At 37.7% G+C, this 16,049-nt stretch overlaps 1 protein-coding gene across 3 annotated transcripts in view; it reads right to left on the reverse strand.

Annotated features, from left to right (window-relative positions):
- RETREG1 (reticulophagy regulator 1) overlaps positions 1-16,049 on the reverse strand; it is a 60,942-nt gene that overhangs the window by 9,262 nt on the left and 35,631 nt on the right. For 2 of the 3 annotated variants that reach the window (XM_032712067.1, XM_032712076.1), the window contains one exon: positions 705-831. In XM_032712067.1, the coding sequence (XP_032567958.1) occupies positions 705-831 (127 nt within the window). Of the gene's footprint in view, positions 1-704; positions 832-10,596; positions 10,809-16,049 lie in introns of those variants that run through there. The other variant, XM_032712085.1, reaches the window with a different exon arrangement.

Here is a 16,049-nt window from a genome sequence, read left to right on the forward strand (position 1 = left end):
TCTCCTTTTAACTTGTATTTAGCAATACAAATATAAAAATGAAATCTACTATTGCCATAATATACTTCTACATTATTTATATTATTCTTTGGGGAAAAAAAATCTGCTTCACTTTTGACTAGAACTAAATAATGATATTATTCCAAGTTGGAAGGAAAAAACCTTATTCTTGCTTGCCTCTTCATGAACTGGGTTCTCCAGCTCAGTCTTTCCAGTAAAAAAAAAGGAAAACCACCAATTATAAGTGTATAGAAGAAAAGTTATCACAATAAAATATGAGGAACTCTCTTCTTACATTAAATACTTGTGCAGCTATTCCTGAAGACTACAGTTATTTGAGGGGGAAAAAAAAAGTTTATGTTCAAGTACATGCCTATATGACTTTTTTCTTTTTAAAGTTTTTATTAAATTGTTATGTTTTAAATTTCCTTTAAAAAGTCCATGGAATAACTGGTGAAGTTCCAACAGCTGCACGGGAAAGGACTGTACTGCTATAAACTTTACTGTGAACAGCTTTTCTCACTGACTCCCTACCCATGTTCTCCACAGCACAAAAAAGTTAGCAGAAACTCATGACTTAATGTATCAGAATGTGCATTTTATTTTTCAATTTTTCTGCTTGCTGGCTTGCTTGTTTTTTTAAAATTTATCTCATCTTTTTATTAAACCATATAGAACTGTTAATCTCACTTGGGAGTGCTTACCTTGCCAGGGTTTTGTTCCTTGAAGTGGGACATTTCTTGAAGAAATACAAATAAATTCATCAGTGTTTCTGAAATGCACTGATTTATTCTGGGTCTGTAGTCTTGCCTGGAATCGATGACTTTCCAGCTGAGTAAAACAAACAAAAATACCCAACTTTGTTTACAGCTCATATGAAAGTTGAAACTGGTTGAAAACACCATGTTGTAAAGCCATAGCCTCTGGGAATCCAATGGTTGCTGCTATGCTAGAGACACCTGTGCTTGTTTAAACATATTTTATATAAGGCTAATTTGACCTTTTCAAACTAAAAAAATATAATCTGTTCAGTAGTAGCAATTCTGAATCTCCATACAAGCAATTACCAAAGAAATGACTGCTTATTCATCATGGCCATATAAAGACACTGAGTTCAAGGGGCTGTCATCTAAATAAAGCAAATGAACCCCAAACTTGTTTTTTAATATTATTTTTTCTTTAAAAAAAATACCATAGTATTTTCATTGCCAAAGAATGGCCATACATATTAACACATTTCCTTTCATGCGTATAATCCTTCTGCTTTTTCTTTTCTATTTTTTGTTTTGCTCTGCAAACTATCATGATGACATTGTTATCCAACCTAGAAGAAAAAATTGCTCTTGAAGTCTTGATTCAGTTCCTTACTGAATTTTAATTTTTCTATTTTATTGAAAGGACTGTTTCTAAAGCTTATCTTATGACTGTTCAGTACTTTCAATAAAATAACACTCCCCCCTCCCCAAAAACTGTACTGAAGAATTTGCTGAAACCCATTGGAAAGCATATGTATCTATCATATTTGGGGCTGATAAGTTTAGACAATACCCAGTTTAAATGGTCACATTGTATATACCTTTGTGGAGTAGACAAAACAACTACAACGAAGATGTTTATGAAACAACAAATGAGAAGAAAAACACAGACGGGCCAGTCAGTGTCAAATCAAACTGGTACAAAGTACGGATGAACCACTGTGCAAACACTGAGAATCTGAAGTAAATTCTACACCAGCTGTCTTTTGCATAATGTACTGCTGAGTACACACAGCTTCAATTCCAGTGAATGCAAGTCAGCCATGAACTACCCCAGCTATTTTATGGGATACATAACCCATTACACGTCCTGTGCATCACTGCCTTAAAAGTAAACATTCTGTCATGGGTGGATTGAATTACAACATAAATCAAAATCTAAATTATGGAAAAAACAGCTATACAATTGTTGGTGCAGCAATAACACCACACTCACAGACTGTCAGATCAAACTGCCAACTCCTATCAGATGCACAATCTCCGCAGCCTTATTTTTGTAAAAAGTCAGAACAATTTCAGTCAAAAATGCCTAGTTACACACCCACGGAGCCCCTTTCCCCTTCTCATGGCTGTATTCGGTTCGCCACCAGGTGGTGACACAGCAGCGCCAGGACCAGCGCAGGGATCTTCATCACACGGGACAGGAGCAGTGCAGGGCGGTCACAGCATCACTGCCCAGGGCACCGTGACCTACAGAAAAACTGCTATTTCAAACACGGGGTAAAACTCATTCAAGTCCAAAACTCAAATCAGTATCTAACTCCTGACTTTATTTTAGTATTTATTGCGCTGCAGTGGTGTGATTTCTTCTTACATTACAACACATTCAGGGTGAAAGATTTTTTTCCCCATTTTGAGAATCAACAGTGAACTATTTAAAATAGTGTACCTCAAATACATAGGGTGACATCCCCATGTCTTGGACTAGGTGACTTTTGCAATTTCCCAGCCATGCATGGCACTGCATGCAAGTATTTACCTGACAGAGGATGTAAATAAAACCATAAAGGAACTCATGGAGATCACTGCAGGAAACCAGCTAGAGGGATCAGCACAGTTACACAGAACTTTAGATCTGTGTCCCATCCACAACAGAGATTTCAATTTCCATCATCTCTGACACTTAGTTGCTTGAGAAAAGTAGCATACAAGGGTTTTGTCTTACAGGAACTGCAATTTTTATTATAGGATAGGCTACTCCCCTTAAAGAAGCACTGCTTCCAGTTTTTGTAAACCATTCTGCACCATTAATCAGTATTTCAAGAGTTGCCTGTTTATTCCAGTGTTGAAAACTTATTATGACAGTATTCTGAATTACAAAATCCTTTTACAGGTTTTTACTCCTACCCTTTATTTAAAATGGTTGACGATCGAAGTTAAGCTTAGGGGAAGCACAGAGCAAAACCAGATAAGCCTGATGCCTACTATCAAATCAGAGCTTTGAAATGTTTAGGACATTTGTAGATAGTAATTTTACTAATTTTAAGTTAATAGCAAAAACCAAGGGGGGGAAGATGAAAGCATAAACTACAAAAATAATGCAAACTATTTTCATATATGCTAACCACTAATATAAAGACAATATAGATTAGAGAGGAGAAGGTGTAATAAGGCACAGTGGGATAACTAGTAACAATTCAAAATAAAAACACAAATTATGCAGAAAAATGGCACATTTGTACAGAAAGTATTCTGGAGTTGCTTGGTTGTTAGTAATGCTTTCTTTAGCCAAGGTGTTGAAAGTATGAGCTGAAATTCAGATTAAATTTAAACTAAAACCCTACATGTTTTGGTTCTGTAGTCCACATGTAGTGCATTGACAAGAAGACAAGTAAGAAGATTGGATGGTACCAGTGAAGTTTGCTTAAAAATACTGCAAACCCTCAACTGAGCTCCACAAAAGAATACTTGGCAGTTTTTTGTAAGCCACAAGAAATCAGAAGACATCTTTGTCAGTTCTACTATAGCCACAGTTTTCTAATTTGCAGGGAACGCCAGGGACTATTCTGAAGCCTTATTCTGTTCTTATGCAATTAGTGGTGTAAGAAAGTCAGCTTGCTGATCTTCAATGCGACAATCAGATGCATGTGCTACCTCTTCTTGTTCACATCTCTCAACAACTACCAGCCCTGGTGACATCTTTCCCAGAGCCCACTTGAACGGCAGTGCTACCCGGAGACCAGAGGGTTCAAACAAGGGGAAAGCAACAGAGATCTTGGTGAAGGGAGAGTGAGAAAGAAAGGAGGTCCATCATATAACTGTCTGTACAACATATGGTGGTGTGTATGCAAAGATAGAGAGGTTATGTCATGCCCCTGTATATTAGTGGAGTTAACTTACAGTACCCTAATAAATGACTTAAATGTGAACCCTATATTTCCTGCCAAAACAGCTTTTGGTACTCCTGTCCAGGTGCTCCTTTTGGGATATAAGCAGTCAGCTGTCCCTGAACACCTTAAAGGCTTTTGTGCACAACTTAGACAGAAGAAAGTTTTATGTCCCATCACTTATCCTGAGTTTCATATGAAGTGCTACACTTCCATTCTAAAACTACTGTCAGTAAGACTGAGGGTGTTCAGAAAGAAAATAAATTACTCATATCTTTCTGACTGCCTATGGCCTCATTTCTACAACTGAGCAAATACACACACTGTTGCCTGGTAGTTGCAAAAAAGCCTACCCAAAACACACTCCTGCCCAGACGCTTCCACCAATCACAGTCACAAACTCTGGCCAGAACAGTCAGTGGCGTTACATTCTCTAAAAATGACTGATGGTGTCATGTTCTCATTTTATATCTGGACATCTGTTCAAGCAAAGCCCCATCACACTTCTCTCAGAAAGGTCAGCAGATCTCATGTTACTGCTTTAAAGATCTTTTCGTGATGTGCTGGATTTTTTTAAATTACGTGTATACAGTTTTATATGTATCTCCTGTAGATATGCTACTCAGAACTGCAGCAGTGACAGAGTACACCGTGATGGGCTGGAGCTGAAGGACTGCACCTACATAAACACAGAGTTAGTAATTATAGAGCTTCTAAACCCTCTTGATTTCCCAACTGTAACCACACATGCTTGAGAAGCCGGTACAGACTGTAATTTTAAGGGTAACTTAGAACGTATTAGTCAAGGCGGAAGAGCTGAAAGTTACATTCCCAAAGATATATAAATCTAGTAATAGGTAATATGGCTATTTTGTAGCTTTTTAAAAAGTGTATCTAGAACTTACAGAATGGTGTTACTTAAGGGAACTGGATACCTAAGGACAAACAGGCAACCAGGAGTTCAGTATGAAATTTAACCAAATGAAATCCAAAGTATAAACTGTTAGCAAAACCCAATCAAGCAGGTTTACCTTTTCAGAGCTTCAACAGGTCTCTGCTATGAGGAAAGAAATCACCTCACTGCAGAGGGAAGTGATCATAATAATGCAGTTATCCTCTCCAAAACATAAAATAGTGTAAAAAGCACATTTTACAGATAAGTGTGTTAAAGTGCAAATAGCAAACTGTCTAAAATCAACTACTGAGTTGTGTAGTAGAAAACAATGCACTATTGATTAGCCTTACTGAAACACAATGTAACAAATTTGTGGATGTTATGTGCACTATGTGGAAAGACAGAATGGCCAGCACCACTGAACTCACAGCATAGCATCTCAATGACTTACGTGGCTAATTTTAAAGGTGATTATAGAGAACCGTGCTCTATCCTGTGCCACTTTTGGATCCTATGCAATCGTTAAATATACTAAAATAATTATATTTGTGTCATGTGGCTATGACCTAGTCAACAAGACCTGCAATTTAAATGAATCACTGGGGGACCATGTAAAATCCTGCTTGCTTCAAAGACTTCTACAAAAGGATGCTGTGTCACTGAAAGAAAAAGCAATACAGGAAGCATCCACAAATACAACTGTTCTCAGACTTCAGGAAGAACCTTCATCTACAACCTTCTTGCTACAAACTCTATCAAGCTTTTCTAATAGAAATCTCTCCAGTTTGTAGATATCCATATGCATTTTATTTCCCATTGCTAATCTGCAGGTGCTGTACAAATTTAGGCTCAGCAATGTGTAGTGCTATGGCAAACATCCTTTAACTGATCACAATTGACCATCCCTTCAGTGTTGAGGCTTGGACACACTTGGAATCTCTAAGATATACACACAGATCTTGTTTTTAAATTAAAGCCGGAGAATGCAGTATCAACCTCAAAGAGCAGCTAACAAATTTCCCAGTTAAGAAATATCTTCTAATTATCATATCTCCTGTAGTTCAAATACATTATTTGTAACATCTCAAGTAATTGTTAATACTGTGCAACATTGCTTCTCAAGCTTTTAAAGTATTTTCTCCTGACCTTATTATCTAACACTTCAGTTTTGTGCTTTTTATTAACAGTGAGTCAGTCCAATTCACTGTTACTGGTTTTTTTTCAGGGGAAGATGTGGAATAAAAAGCTGAAACACAGATGTTATTTCACAGCTTTCAGTAACATGCACGTCCTTTGTATATCCTGACCAAGAAGATTTTTTTGGTAATATTACTGTACAAGAAATATGGTTAAATCATCAGCATTTGATAAGGCTGGATGTGCCTTTTTCAACAGACTGCACAGCAGACCAGTCAGGATACTTGACTTTTAACAAAACATAATATAAGCAACCTTTCATCCCTGACTATATACTTCCTGCATGGTGTGCTGAACTAAAGTCATAATGATATTTTCTTTTCTTCAACTGACATGGGAACATTTTACCACTGGTGTGCTGCTAGACAATCAGCAATCCTATCAATGAAGGTGGTTCTACTGCTTATATTACCAGTCAAGAACAAACTTTTCTGAAAATGAAAGCAATCCCATTCTTATAAAAATCCACTGAAGTGTTCTGCAAAGAGATAGGGGAACTCATCTTTTCCAACAGATTGCTTAAAAAACAAAAAAAAAAATAGAAAATGACCCATTACTACCAGGACTGTATTTTGTAGGGAATGTGTTCATCTCTTCTATTCAGGTATAACATCAGTCATCTCATAAGTCTTAAGAAGGAGCTGCACCATCTTTCTTTAGCAGACCAAACTCAAACTGGTTAGTTTCAGCTTTTTTGAAGGCAATTCCAGTACACAAGTTCCTCAACATAGCATGTTAAATATTGTCACCTTTTGCTGAATATCCTGCTAAACCAACCAAAATACTCTAACTAAATTTGGGGCATTTTATTGTCCAGCTCCTCTAGAGAGACTCTCGTAAGCAAATTGGTAGGTCAGCTCTCAAGGGAAACTCTTCCTTTGAAGTACTCCTGTCCAGCTCCCCCGAGAAGAACACCAGCTACTACCTCAGTTTGAGGTCATTCAAAATGTGATTTGATAGTCAAGTGCTATTAGTCCAAACTCATGATTTAGTCAATTTTTAAAGCATCTCTTTGCATGAAAACTGAGTGTTTGACTGACATGTAAATACTATTATAGACTTGCTTTCTGTTTAGCAAAGACTACAGTGCTATTACTATGTGCTGTTGTCTTTTTACCAAGACAGTACAAGCACTGGGATCTTCTCGGTCAGCTTCTAGCTTGTAATAGAAACTGGTTACATAAAAAAGACATTTTTATTGCATTATTTTTGTTCAGAAAAGTAAGGAAATGCCTTCCTAATCAACAGGAATATAGAGTTCCATTTGCAGAACTTTAAACAGATCTGCCCAGCTGTTGGAAGCAATTCTTTGGGATTTATTTTTCTCCTGCAAAGACAACTCTGTTAACCATTTTTCACAAAATCAATTAATTTTCCTCCTTCACAGCCTCCTCATTCTTCAGTTGGGATACTCCAAGTTCAAGGCCTTTCAAAGTCAAGCAGCTAAGGAGGATGAGCTGAGCATTCTCTGAGTTGCAGGGCAGCTGTACAAAAAAGGAAAAATGGATTTTCAAGTGCCAAAGAATACTTTTAACCTGCAAAAACATAAAACCGACTTTCTGTGTAACATCACAAGATGGCTTTAACTCTTTCTGTGCAAAACCTCATTTTGACTCTTTTCAAAGGATTTTAATGTACTTTGTAGGAGTAGGTTATTCCTTACTCTGAGGAAATACTGTATTAATGAGAGTTCCTGGCATGAGCTAACAACTTGTTCCCTCCATTTATGCAGAGAATTCAATCACAAAAGAAAATAAAATACTTTAGATTTTATTAACTAATACTAGCAGAAGAAGCAAATATTATTCTATAATTCTACAAATTAACATGCTTTGAGTAAATAAATAACATGCAGATTTGACTTTAAACTGGATCTTCATTTTTCTAAGCCCAAGCAGATGCTGGGAAAGGTCATGCACTATAAAACTGTAGTTCAAAATCAACTGGTCCAAAAGAATGTAGCTTTCTCTCCCATTTTAATTCAAGTCATAAAAGGTTCTGGCCACCATCCTTTTCAATAATAGGCAGGTGAGGGCAATTAGAACAACAGACATTGTTATGATGTTGGTATCTCTCTGAAGCACCTAAAGCCATGTGCTTCCACCACTTCAGGACTGATTATTCACAGTGTCTTTTATACATTCTTGACCATCATTCCTCATGAGTTGTCAATTTTTTTTAAAAAATACACTATACCATCTTAAACTAAAACTATAGGGGACCTGATGATAAAGAGTTACTGGGGGAAAATACCTCCTTATGCTAAATTGTTTTCAATCCTCTATCTTCGGCCTCGTATTTCCTCACTGCTCTTCATCTGTTACCACCCAGGATCATATGACAAAACAAAACAGAAGATATGAGTGGGTACCTAATCTTCACAATCCCTACCTTTTTTACTAGCCTTACTAGGAAGTATTTGTGCCTCTGTTTCTTTGCTTACTGTTCATTGAAATTCACAGTATGACTAACAGACTATTGACCAATGCCACATATTTAACTCTGATGTAACTATGTTCGTGAAATACACTTGTGACACAATACTACATATTTTCTGAAGCAGGACATGAACTCAAGAGGAGAGAGCATATAAGAAGTATTTGCATCTAAGAAGGAGCTACAAGTAGTGCAGTGTGCTGAAACCAATCTGGGAACAAAGCCCATTCTGCATCTTCTACAAAAATACCACTGCTGTTTTTACAGTATATAAAGCCTCAGCTTTGATTCAGTGTACCCTTAAAATTACCTCATTATCTGTACATTTACATTACTATTTCTTCTTTTGCAATTCTAAGATTAATTGCTCCAGTACAGTTCCTATAGTGTTCCAGTAGAGTTCCCATAGCTCCTCCTTCCATTCCCTCCTGTTTAACTTGGACCAAAATATTCTGACTTCCACTACATCTCATTAGCACTTCTGTAGGAATGCCCTCTGGTTATATCCTATTTGTTATGACCAAGACAAAAAGGCAAATTAATTTCAGACAAAAATCGGAACCTTCTGATTAAACTCTTTTCTCAAACCTTTTTGCTCATTAGGAAAGACACAAAAGGATGAGGGAATAGGATCGGGGTCAATTAATTTAATGGTAGCTTCAAAAATTATAAATGGGCAGAGCAGGCCCTGTTATCATTCTTTTTCAGGTTACTGCTCTAGAAAAGTTCATAGTTTTTGTTTCAAAAACAAAACAAAAACCCCAACAACTTTGAAAGAAAAAGAGGTCTTAGGTTTTAGGCCTAGTTTTACTTCTGTTTAACTGCCAAAGCTTGCTACAAGCCTTTATAGAGAAAGAATTGTGAACAAAATAAGTTAGATATTATTAGAAAGCTGAAACCTCCTTTTTTAATGTCTCACACATATTCCTGTTTCCTTTATCGAAAGATATACAACTGAACAAACTGGAGATGTTGCTAAACATTTTTTAAAGAACTGCAATTAACACTTTGATGATTACCAGTCATGAGTTCAACATTTCCTTAAAAGAAAAGAAAAAATACTACCTGCTACTACAGTTAATTTTAATCTATGTCATATATAGGGCACAACTTAGATATCCCCGCAAACGGAAATGCGTAGGTGACCCCACCCCTGCAGAGACACAGTTACACCCCTGGGGATCCATTCACCCACACTCACCCAGTCAGGTGGCTGTGCCTGAGTATGCTGCTCTACAACACACAACCAGAGGTGTCTCCTGTATTTCATCTCACATTGACACACATACTAGAAAAACATCCACATAAATGTTCATATTTAAATTTAACTAGAAGAAATCAAATCCAAAGCCATAATGAAATGCTCATTTTCCATCCTTGTAATTCCTTAAATTTGCCTCTATATTCTGACATTTTGTTAACTAACTTCTATAAATTCTATTCTACATACATGACAAAAATACTTTTTTGCAATATCAAGCATTTCATTAACACCATTTTAGAGCTAACATTTTGATTAGCACCCAGACTATGGAAAAACCACGTGGACTTTAAGACACAGATTATAAACTCTGTCCTAGCCAAACATCAATAACATCAACTTCTAAAATACATATTTTAAAATCTATTTAGCTAAATTTATTTAGTGCGTTTATTTCATAGGAATGTGCCGGATCGTATTTGAGAAAACAGTATTTGTTAAATTGTTATCAAGTTTTAGATCCAACTACTTTTTTCTTGTCCTGACCATTGGTTTTATAAAGCTAAGTAAGTTAAAAGCTAAACTTCAGAAAGACAGGGAAAGGGACACAGTGCCCTATCTCACAGAAATGAGTTACAGTTCTGTCAGTAGCCTGGCTCCAACTAAACTATTTCTGTGCCTGACATTTTGAGGCTTGTAAGTTGTCCCATGGTTGCGAAAAGTGACTAGGTAGGAACCACCCAGTATTTTCTTCCCTACAGCTTTAGTTTAACAAATACCTAAGAGCTATACAATTTAACCTCTAGGCAGACATTAAGACTCTTATTTCTCTCCTAAGAAGCCTTATGTTAGCTTTAAAGGCAAAACCCTCAAGAAGCAGATGACCTGTTACAAGGCAGAGAAAACTGATCTCAAGCTGAGCACCCGGGAGTGCACACAGATTAATTACGTGAAGCCTCAGTCCTTACTGCTCTGCACGAGAACATCACAAGCAAGGTACAGTACCTGTCATCTTGTCCCAGATCCTCACTGTCTGGCATTTCAGATGTAAAAAGGAATTCTCTCTTTCTTTCTACCAATCTAGATAATCCAGGCCACAATCTTCTATTCTGTTTTGTGTTTTAGGAGCCACCACCTGAGCACCTGTCCTGCTCTCTGCCAGGAAGAATGCTCCTTGCTCAGAGAGCAAATGTTTACAAGACATCCTAAGTGCCTGCTGGTCTTGAATGAAGTTTGAGCGGTCAGCTTTGATTGGCCACAGCTATAAATAAACAGGTCGTGACTCACCTCACACACTATGACAGGGTGTTTAGTAGCAAGCACAGCCAAAAGCCAAACAGTTTGTTTTCCTTCTGGTCATGTGAGGGAGAATCACCACCCAGTTAGTACATTTTATTTTTCTGCTTCCACTGGAAAGCTTCCTCAACATCTGCCATTTTTCTCAGTTGTAAATAAGCAGCACCAAAATGATAGGAAGCGTAATGACACAAACTTTTAATCAAGTGATAGGCCTAAAAATATGAGAACAAAGAGCTTACTCTTAAGTATAAAAAATACCTTTTTTCATTCCCACGAAGTGTCAGTCACAAGCTGTCAGAAGCAGCAAAATTATTCTCTAATGACTAAATTCACAGATTGAAAAAATCCACAATTGGTAATTTTTTAAAATAAGGAATAGGAAGATAAGTTTTCAATAATTATTGATTGCATTGGTTTTAAATTCTGATTCCAAGCTCATCTGCCACAAGCAGACTTAGCTATCATAGGGATACCAGCAAATTGTGCTGGAAGAGTCCTCAAAAATGAAAGTATGCTGATAGGAAGAGGTTTTCTGCCAAAATACTTTGATTACTTCTGCGAACAACCTAAAGTGAACTGACATACAGATTTCCTCCTATGGCGTTTTGCTGCATGCATGACAGGGATTCTGTCACTCCAGCTACACCAGCTACATCTCTATTAATTTTCAACACCCCAGCAACCTTATCTGTACTGGTGAAGCTTTGTCACACAGTCCAAGACTCCAAGGATCTCACATGTGTGTTGTTCAGCACATTGCTCAGCACTGCTTCCTTCTTTCATTAAACAGGTTGACCTGTTGTTCTTAATATATTTTCAAATAAATATTACATCCAGAGGTCTTCACATAGAAATCCTTATTTCTAGGAAGGAATCCAGCAAGATTTACACCTGCCTCTCCTTCACGAGACAGTAGGAATTGTCCTGGAGACATCACATGTTAAAAATAAATTTAAAAGAAATACACAAAGCTGGAAAAAAAAGGTATGCCATATATCTTTGATTTGGTGAGCTCTATTTGGTGCATTGTGAGTAATGCATCATTTCTGGAAAGCTGCTTTCAAAACGATAAAGGATTCTATCTTTTCTTCTTTTTTTTTTTTTAATATAAATTTCTTCAAAAGTAAGATCAAGAAAAAGAACAAGATCAAAGCCCTCTGTCTAAATTATGCAATGCAATATATATGTAAGTATTCATTCCTGCCCTACAACTGAAACATTCCATGATCACCAATACCTTCATATTCCAATACAGTCCTCTTTTTCTTTTCTTTTTCTTTCTATAACTTATGATAGTTATAGCTGAAATAAGTAAGAGTTGAATTTTCTTCAAGCTTACCCTGAAACAACACAGCTGCTAAATTCAAAAATCTTAATTAATAAAATGATTTTGTGTGACAGCTTCATCTTCAGTCCAAAGTTTTGAAGTCTTCCAATTGTGAAAAGAAGCAAAAGAAATAACTGAAATCTACAAACACATAAAAGCATCATTCAAAATTTAAATGTGGCATCAAAAATGAAAGCAAAAAAAATTAAACCCCTTGTGCAACTTGGGGTTGCTTTTGTTTAACATTCATTGCAGCATACTCTTACACAGCCACATATATTTACTACGTAAAATGCCTTTTACAAAATATTTCATTTTAATGCATTTGACGAACACACTCAGAAGCTGAAAAGCTTTCAGTATCGTGTCTGTCCCTGTATGTCAGTCTTGGAACTTGATGAACTCCAAACTCTTCAAGTACAGCTCTGGACTGTTCATTTCTTGTCACACTCTGTACACAGCAGAAAAATGGTTCACTGTTTACTTTTACAATTCCTTAGAATTCTTCTCAGCCCTCACTGAGGTAAAGAGGATAATATCACCTGATGCACTTATTCGTAAACAAAACCTGGAAAGGTTAGTTCAAAACTGTCTACTAAATGAGTACATATCTAAAATGTCAAGGACCTGTTAGCTTGGAAGTAGAGCATTTATAAAATACTTTCTAAAACTTCAGTACTCAAAGACTAATTTCTACTGATATCACTGTTCATCACTTTTGTAAATCAGACTTCAGAACAGGATGAGCGCCTAATTAGCAGAACTACAATCACACTGAAGTATTTTTCCCAGTAACACAAAGAAGACTATTCAAAAAATTAATCTCATTTCTTTTTATCATTCTGAATACTTCTGCACCCAAGGGAATTAGAGCTTGTATTGGCCCATCTGGAGTTTTCCAGCAGATCAGGCTCCAGACTATTTCACAGCTGCACAAGACAGAATGACGTCTCCAAGACCGCTTGGGTGGAACAGCAGGAGGTGAACAAACACACTGTACTGAATCAGGCCAAAGGGCTTCTGCCATCTCCTGTGTCCAGAAGCACAGCCAAGAGACTAATGCATTGCTGCCTTCTACAGATGATCTTCTAGACTCCCAACTTGTGGAGTTTTGAACCAGCAGTGATGCCTGTTTTTTTAGCTCTGGGTGGATTTCTGTCCTGTGATAACACCAATAACATCTTGTGGCAAGGACATCTGCAGCTTAACTGCATACTGTTTGGAAACAAACAAAAAAAACCAACAACCAAACCCCACACAATTTTGTTTGCTCCGATCTAGCCACTTCAACTGGTTTCTAAGAAGTCTTATACTGAAACAGGTAGATGACAGTTAACTCTCTGTAGCTTTTCACAGCAATTTATCATTTCTGGAGACTATTATCATATTCTTCTTTGATAGGACTGCAAAATTGAAAGGTAAAGCTGCTTAGAAAAGAGCTCACCATTTTTAGCATTGCTAAAAATCAGTTTTAAACTTTTTCAATATGGAAAACTCAAAGTGACTAGAAATGACAGAACTGAGGAAAGAAAAGCTCTTTCCCTACCCATGTTATTTTTCAAGGATGTTCTTACTTCCTTGCTTAGCTGCACCTGAGCACTGCACTCTGAACTGCAGTGGACTTGGGTCAGTCCTCTCTGTCCCTTCTAAGTTCTTTGTTGCCACTTTTGAGGCCCCAAATTACATGACTAATCTGTGCTCCTCTAAGCAACCTCTTAGCCTGAACTGCTATCTTCCAGGCTTGCTATGTGTCTCTCACTTCTCATATGCAGCATTTTCTGAAGTTTTCCCTCCCCTTGACTCTGTTCATTCCTTAACAGAAAGAACAACCTCTTCCACCTTACTGTGAGTTCCTCTCCCCAGCCTTATTACTTCTGAAATTAACATGGAAGCCCCTGGCTTTATAATCAAGAGGAAAAAGATTCCATTGACAATGTCCTACTCTTGGTCAGCTCATTCAGCTTTAAAAGCCCTATTTTGCTCATCTGTTTCATACATGTAAGCTCTTGCATGGCCTCAAACATTCTGACTATTCTTTTGCAAACTCCTCCTATTTTTACTATAACCAATTGAAGGTGGAAAACCCCAGGAATGTACAGAGTTACTCCCAGTGCTGGCATACTTTTACATATTATTTACACATTTTGACTCTTTTTGTGAGTTGTTCCTCATGCTCTGTTGGCTGTTGTTACTTTTACATATAGCTTTCCAGAGTACCTGGTCTTCCTTATGTTATTTGGATAACTTAAAGAATCAACGCTTCTTACTTCTGTTCATCTCCATGGCCCTGTCTTCACTTAAGCAGACCTCTTCTAAACCCTTCTGAAAACTTGCTTGAGAGCCGTTGAGTAACAGCTCTTTACTGTCAGGTATTAAGACATCCCAAAAGATGTGCTGGCATGCAGATCAGAAATTTTCCTTTTACAGGCAGGCACCAAGGACTGTAGAAGTCTCCAGTGAAAGAAGGGAAATAAAAGCTACGTTCTTGCCAGAGACAAGGAAGCAGCCTTACTGAATAGCTGAGAGGATTGGAAATAGTGTCACATGCACTGCTGTGCATACTTAGATACTGAAGATGCTCCAAGGGTTTAGGAGGTAGGTAAAAGGCAGCATGTTGTCCATGTGGAGTGCAAGGGTGTCATCTGGCATTGCGTGGTAGATAATGTATCTCACCCAGGCTGCAAGCTTTCAAAGATTTTAATTAGTCAGCCTGTGGCACACTTTAGCTGGTCAACCAGCTCCAGAACCACTCACAATCACTACTGCCTCAGCTAAAAGGAGATTAAGATGGTGCTTTCAACATATAACTCTGTTCTAATTATTCAGCTGTGAACAAGACTCACTTCTAATAATGTGGATGAAAAAATTATGAACACCCTGTTGTACACTTAAAGACATCCTAAAAATCTTCAATTGACAGGAAAAAAAAATCACACTCCCAAAAGAACATGTAGTTTAGTTTGTATTTCCACAAGGAATTTAAAGGCTACCATTTTACTTTTTGTAGATGGTTTATGCTGATGTTATTTTCAGCAAGAGCATGGGTTTAAAAATTACCATCATTGTCAAAGGTATGTTTAGGATGAAAACTAATTTGAAATCCCTTTTAATGCTACTGAAAAAAATCATACTAATAAAATACATGAAGTATCTCAAAATAAAATATTCCCACCTTTTTCAATATAGAACTGAATATACTGATCACATTTGTGTGTGTACCTTTCTGTATTTATAAGCACACACACATTACTGTAATTGGCTCGCAGGTTGAGCACAAAGTACTCTCTGTGAATGGGGATAACATGAGACTGGAGACCTGTCACTAGTGGGGTTCCACAGAGCTCCATCTTATGCCCTGTGCTCTTCAGCTGGGAGGCCCTGCAGAGAGACCTCGACAAATGAGAGGACTGGGCAATCACCAACCATATGAAGTTCAACCAGGCAAAGTGTTGGATTTTGCATGTGGGATGGGGCAACCCTGGATGTTTGTACAGACTGGGGAATGAGATGCTGGAAAGCAGTGCCTGCTGGAAAGCAGGAAGGGACCTGGGGGTCCTGGTCTATGGCAAGTTGAATATGGGTCAGCAGTGCCCTGGCAGCCAGGAGGGCCAACCGTGTCCTGGGGGGCATCAGGCAAAGCATCGCCAACCAGTGGAGGGAGGGGATCGTCCCACTCTGCTCTGCATTGGTGTGGCCTCACCTTGAATTTTGTATGCATTTTTGGGCACCACAATATAAGAAAGATATTGAGCTGTTAGAGTGCCCAAAGGAGGGCAACAGAGATGGTGAAGGGCCTTGAGGGGAAGCCATATGTGAAGTGGCTGAGGTCACT

This window comes from Chiroxiphia lanceolata, chromosome 1 (genome assembly GCF_009829145.1).
Source record: "Chiroxiphia lanceolata isolate bChiLan1 chromosome 1, bChiLan1.pri, whole genome shotgun sequence".
Lineage (NCBI taxonomy): Eukaryota > Metazoa > Chordata > Aves > Passeriformes > Pipridae > Chiroxiphia > Chiroxiphia lanceolata.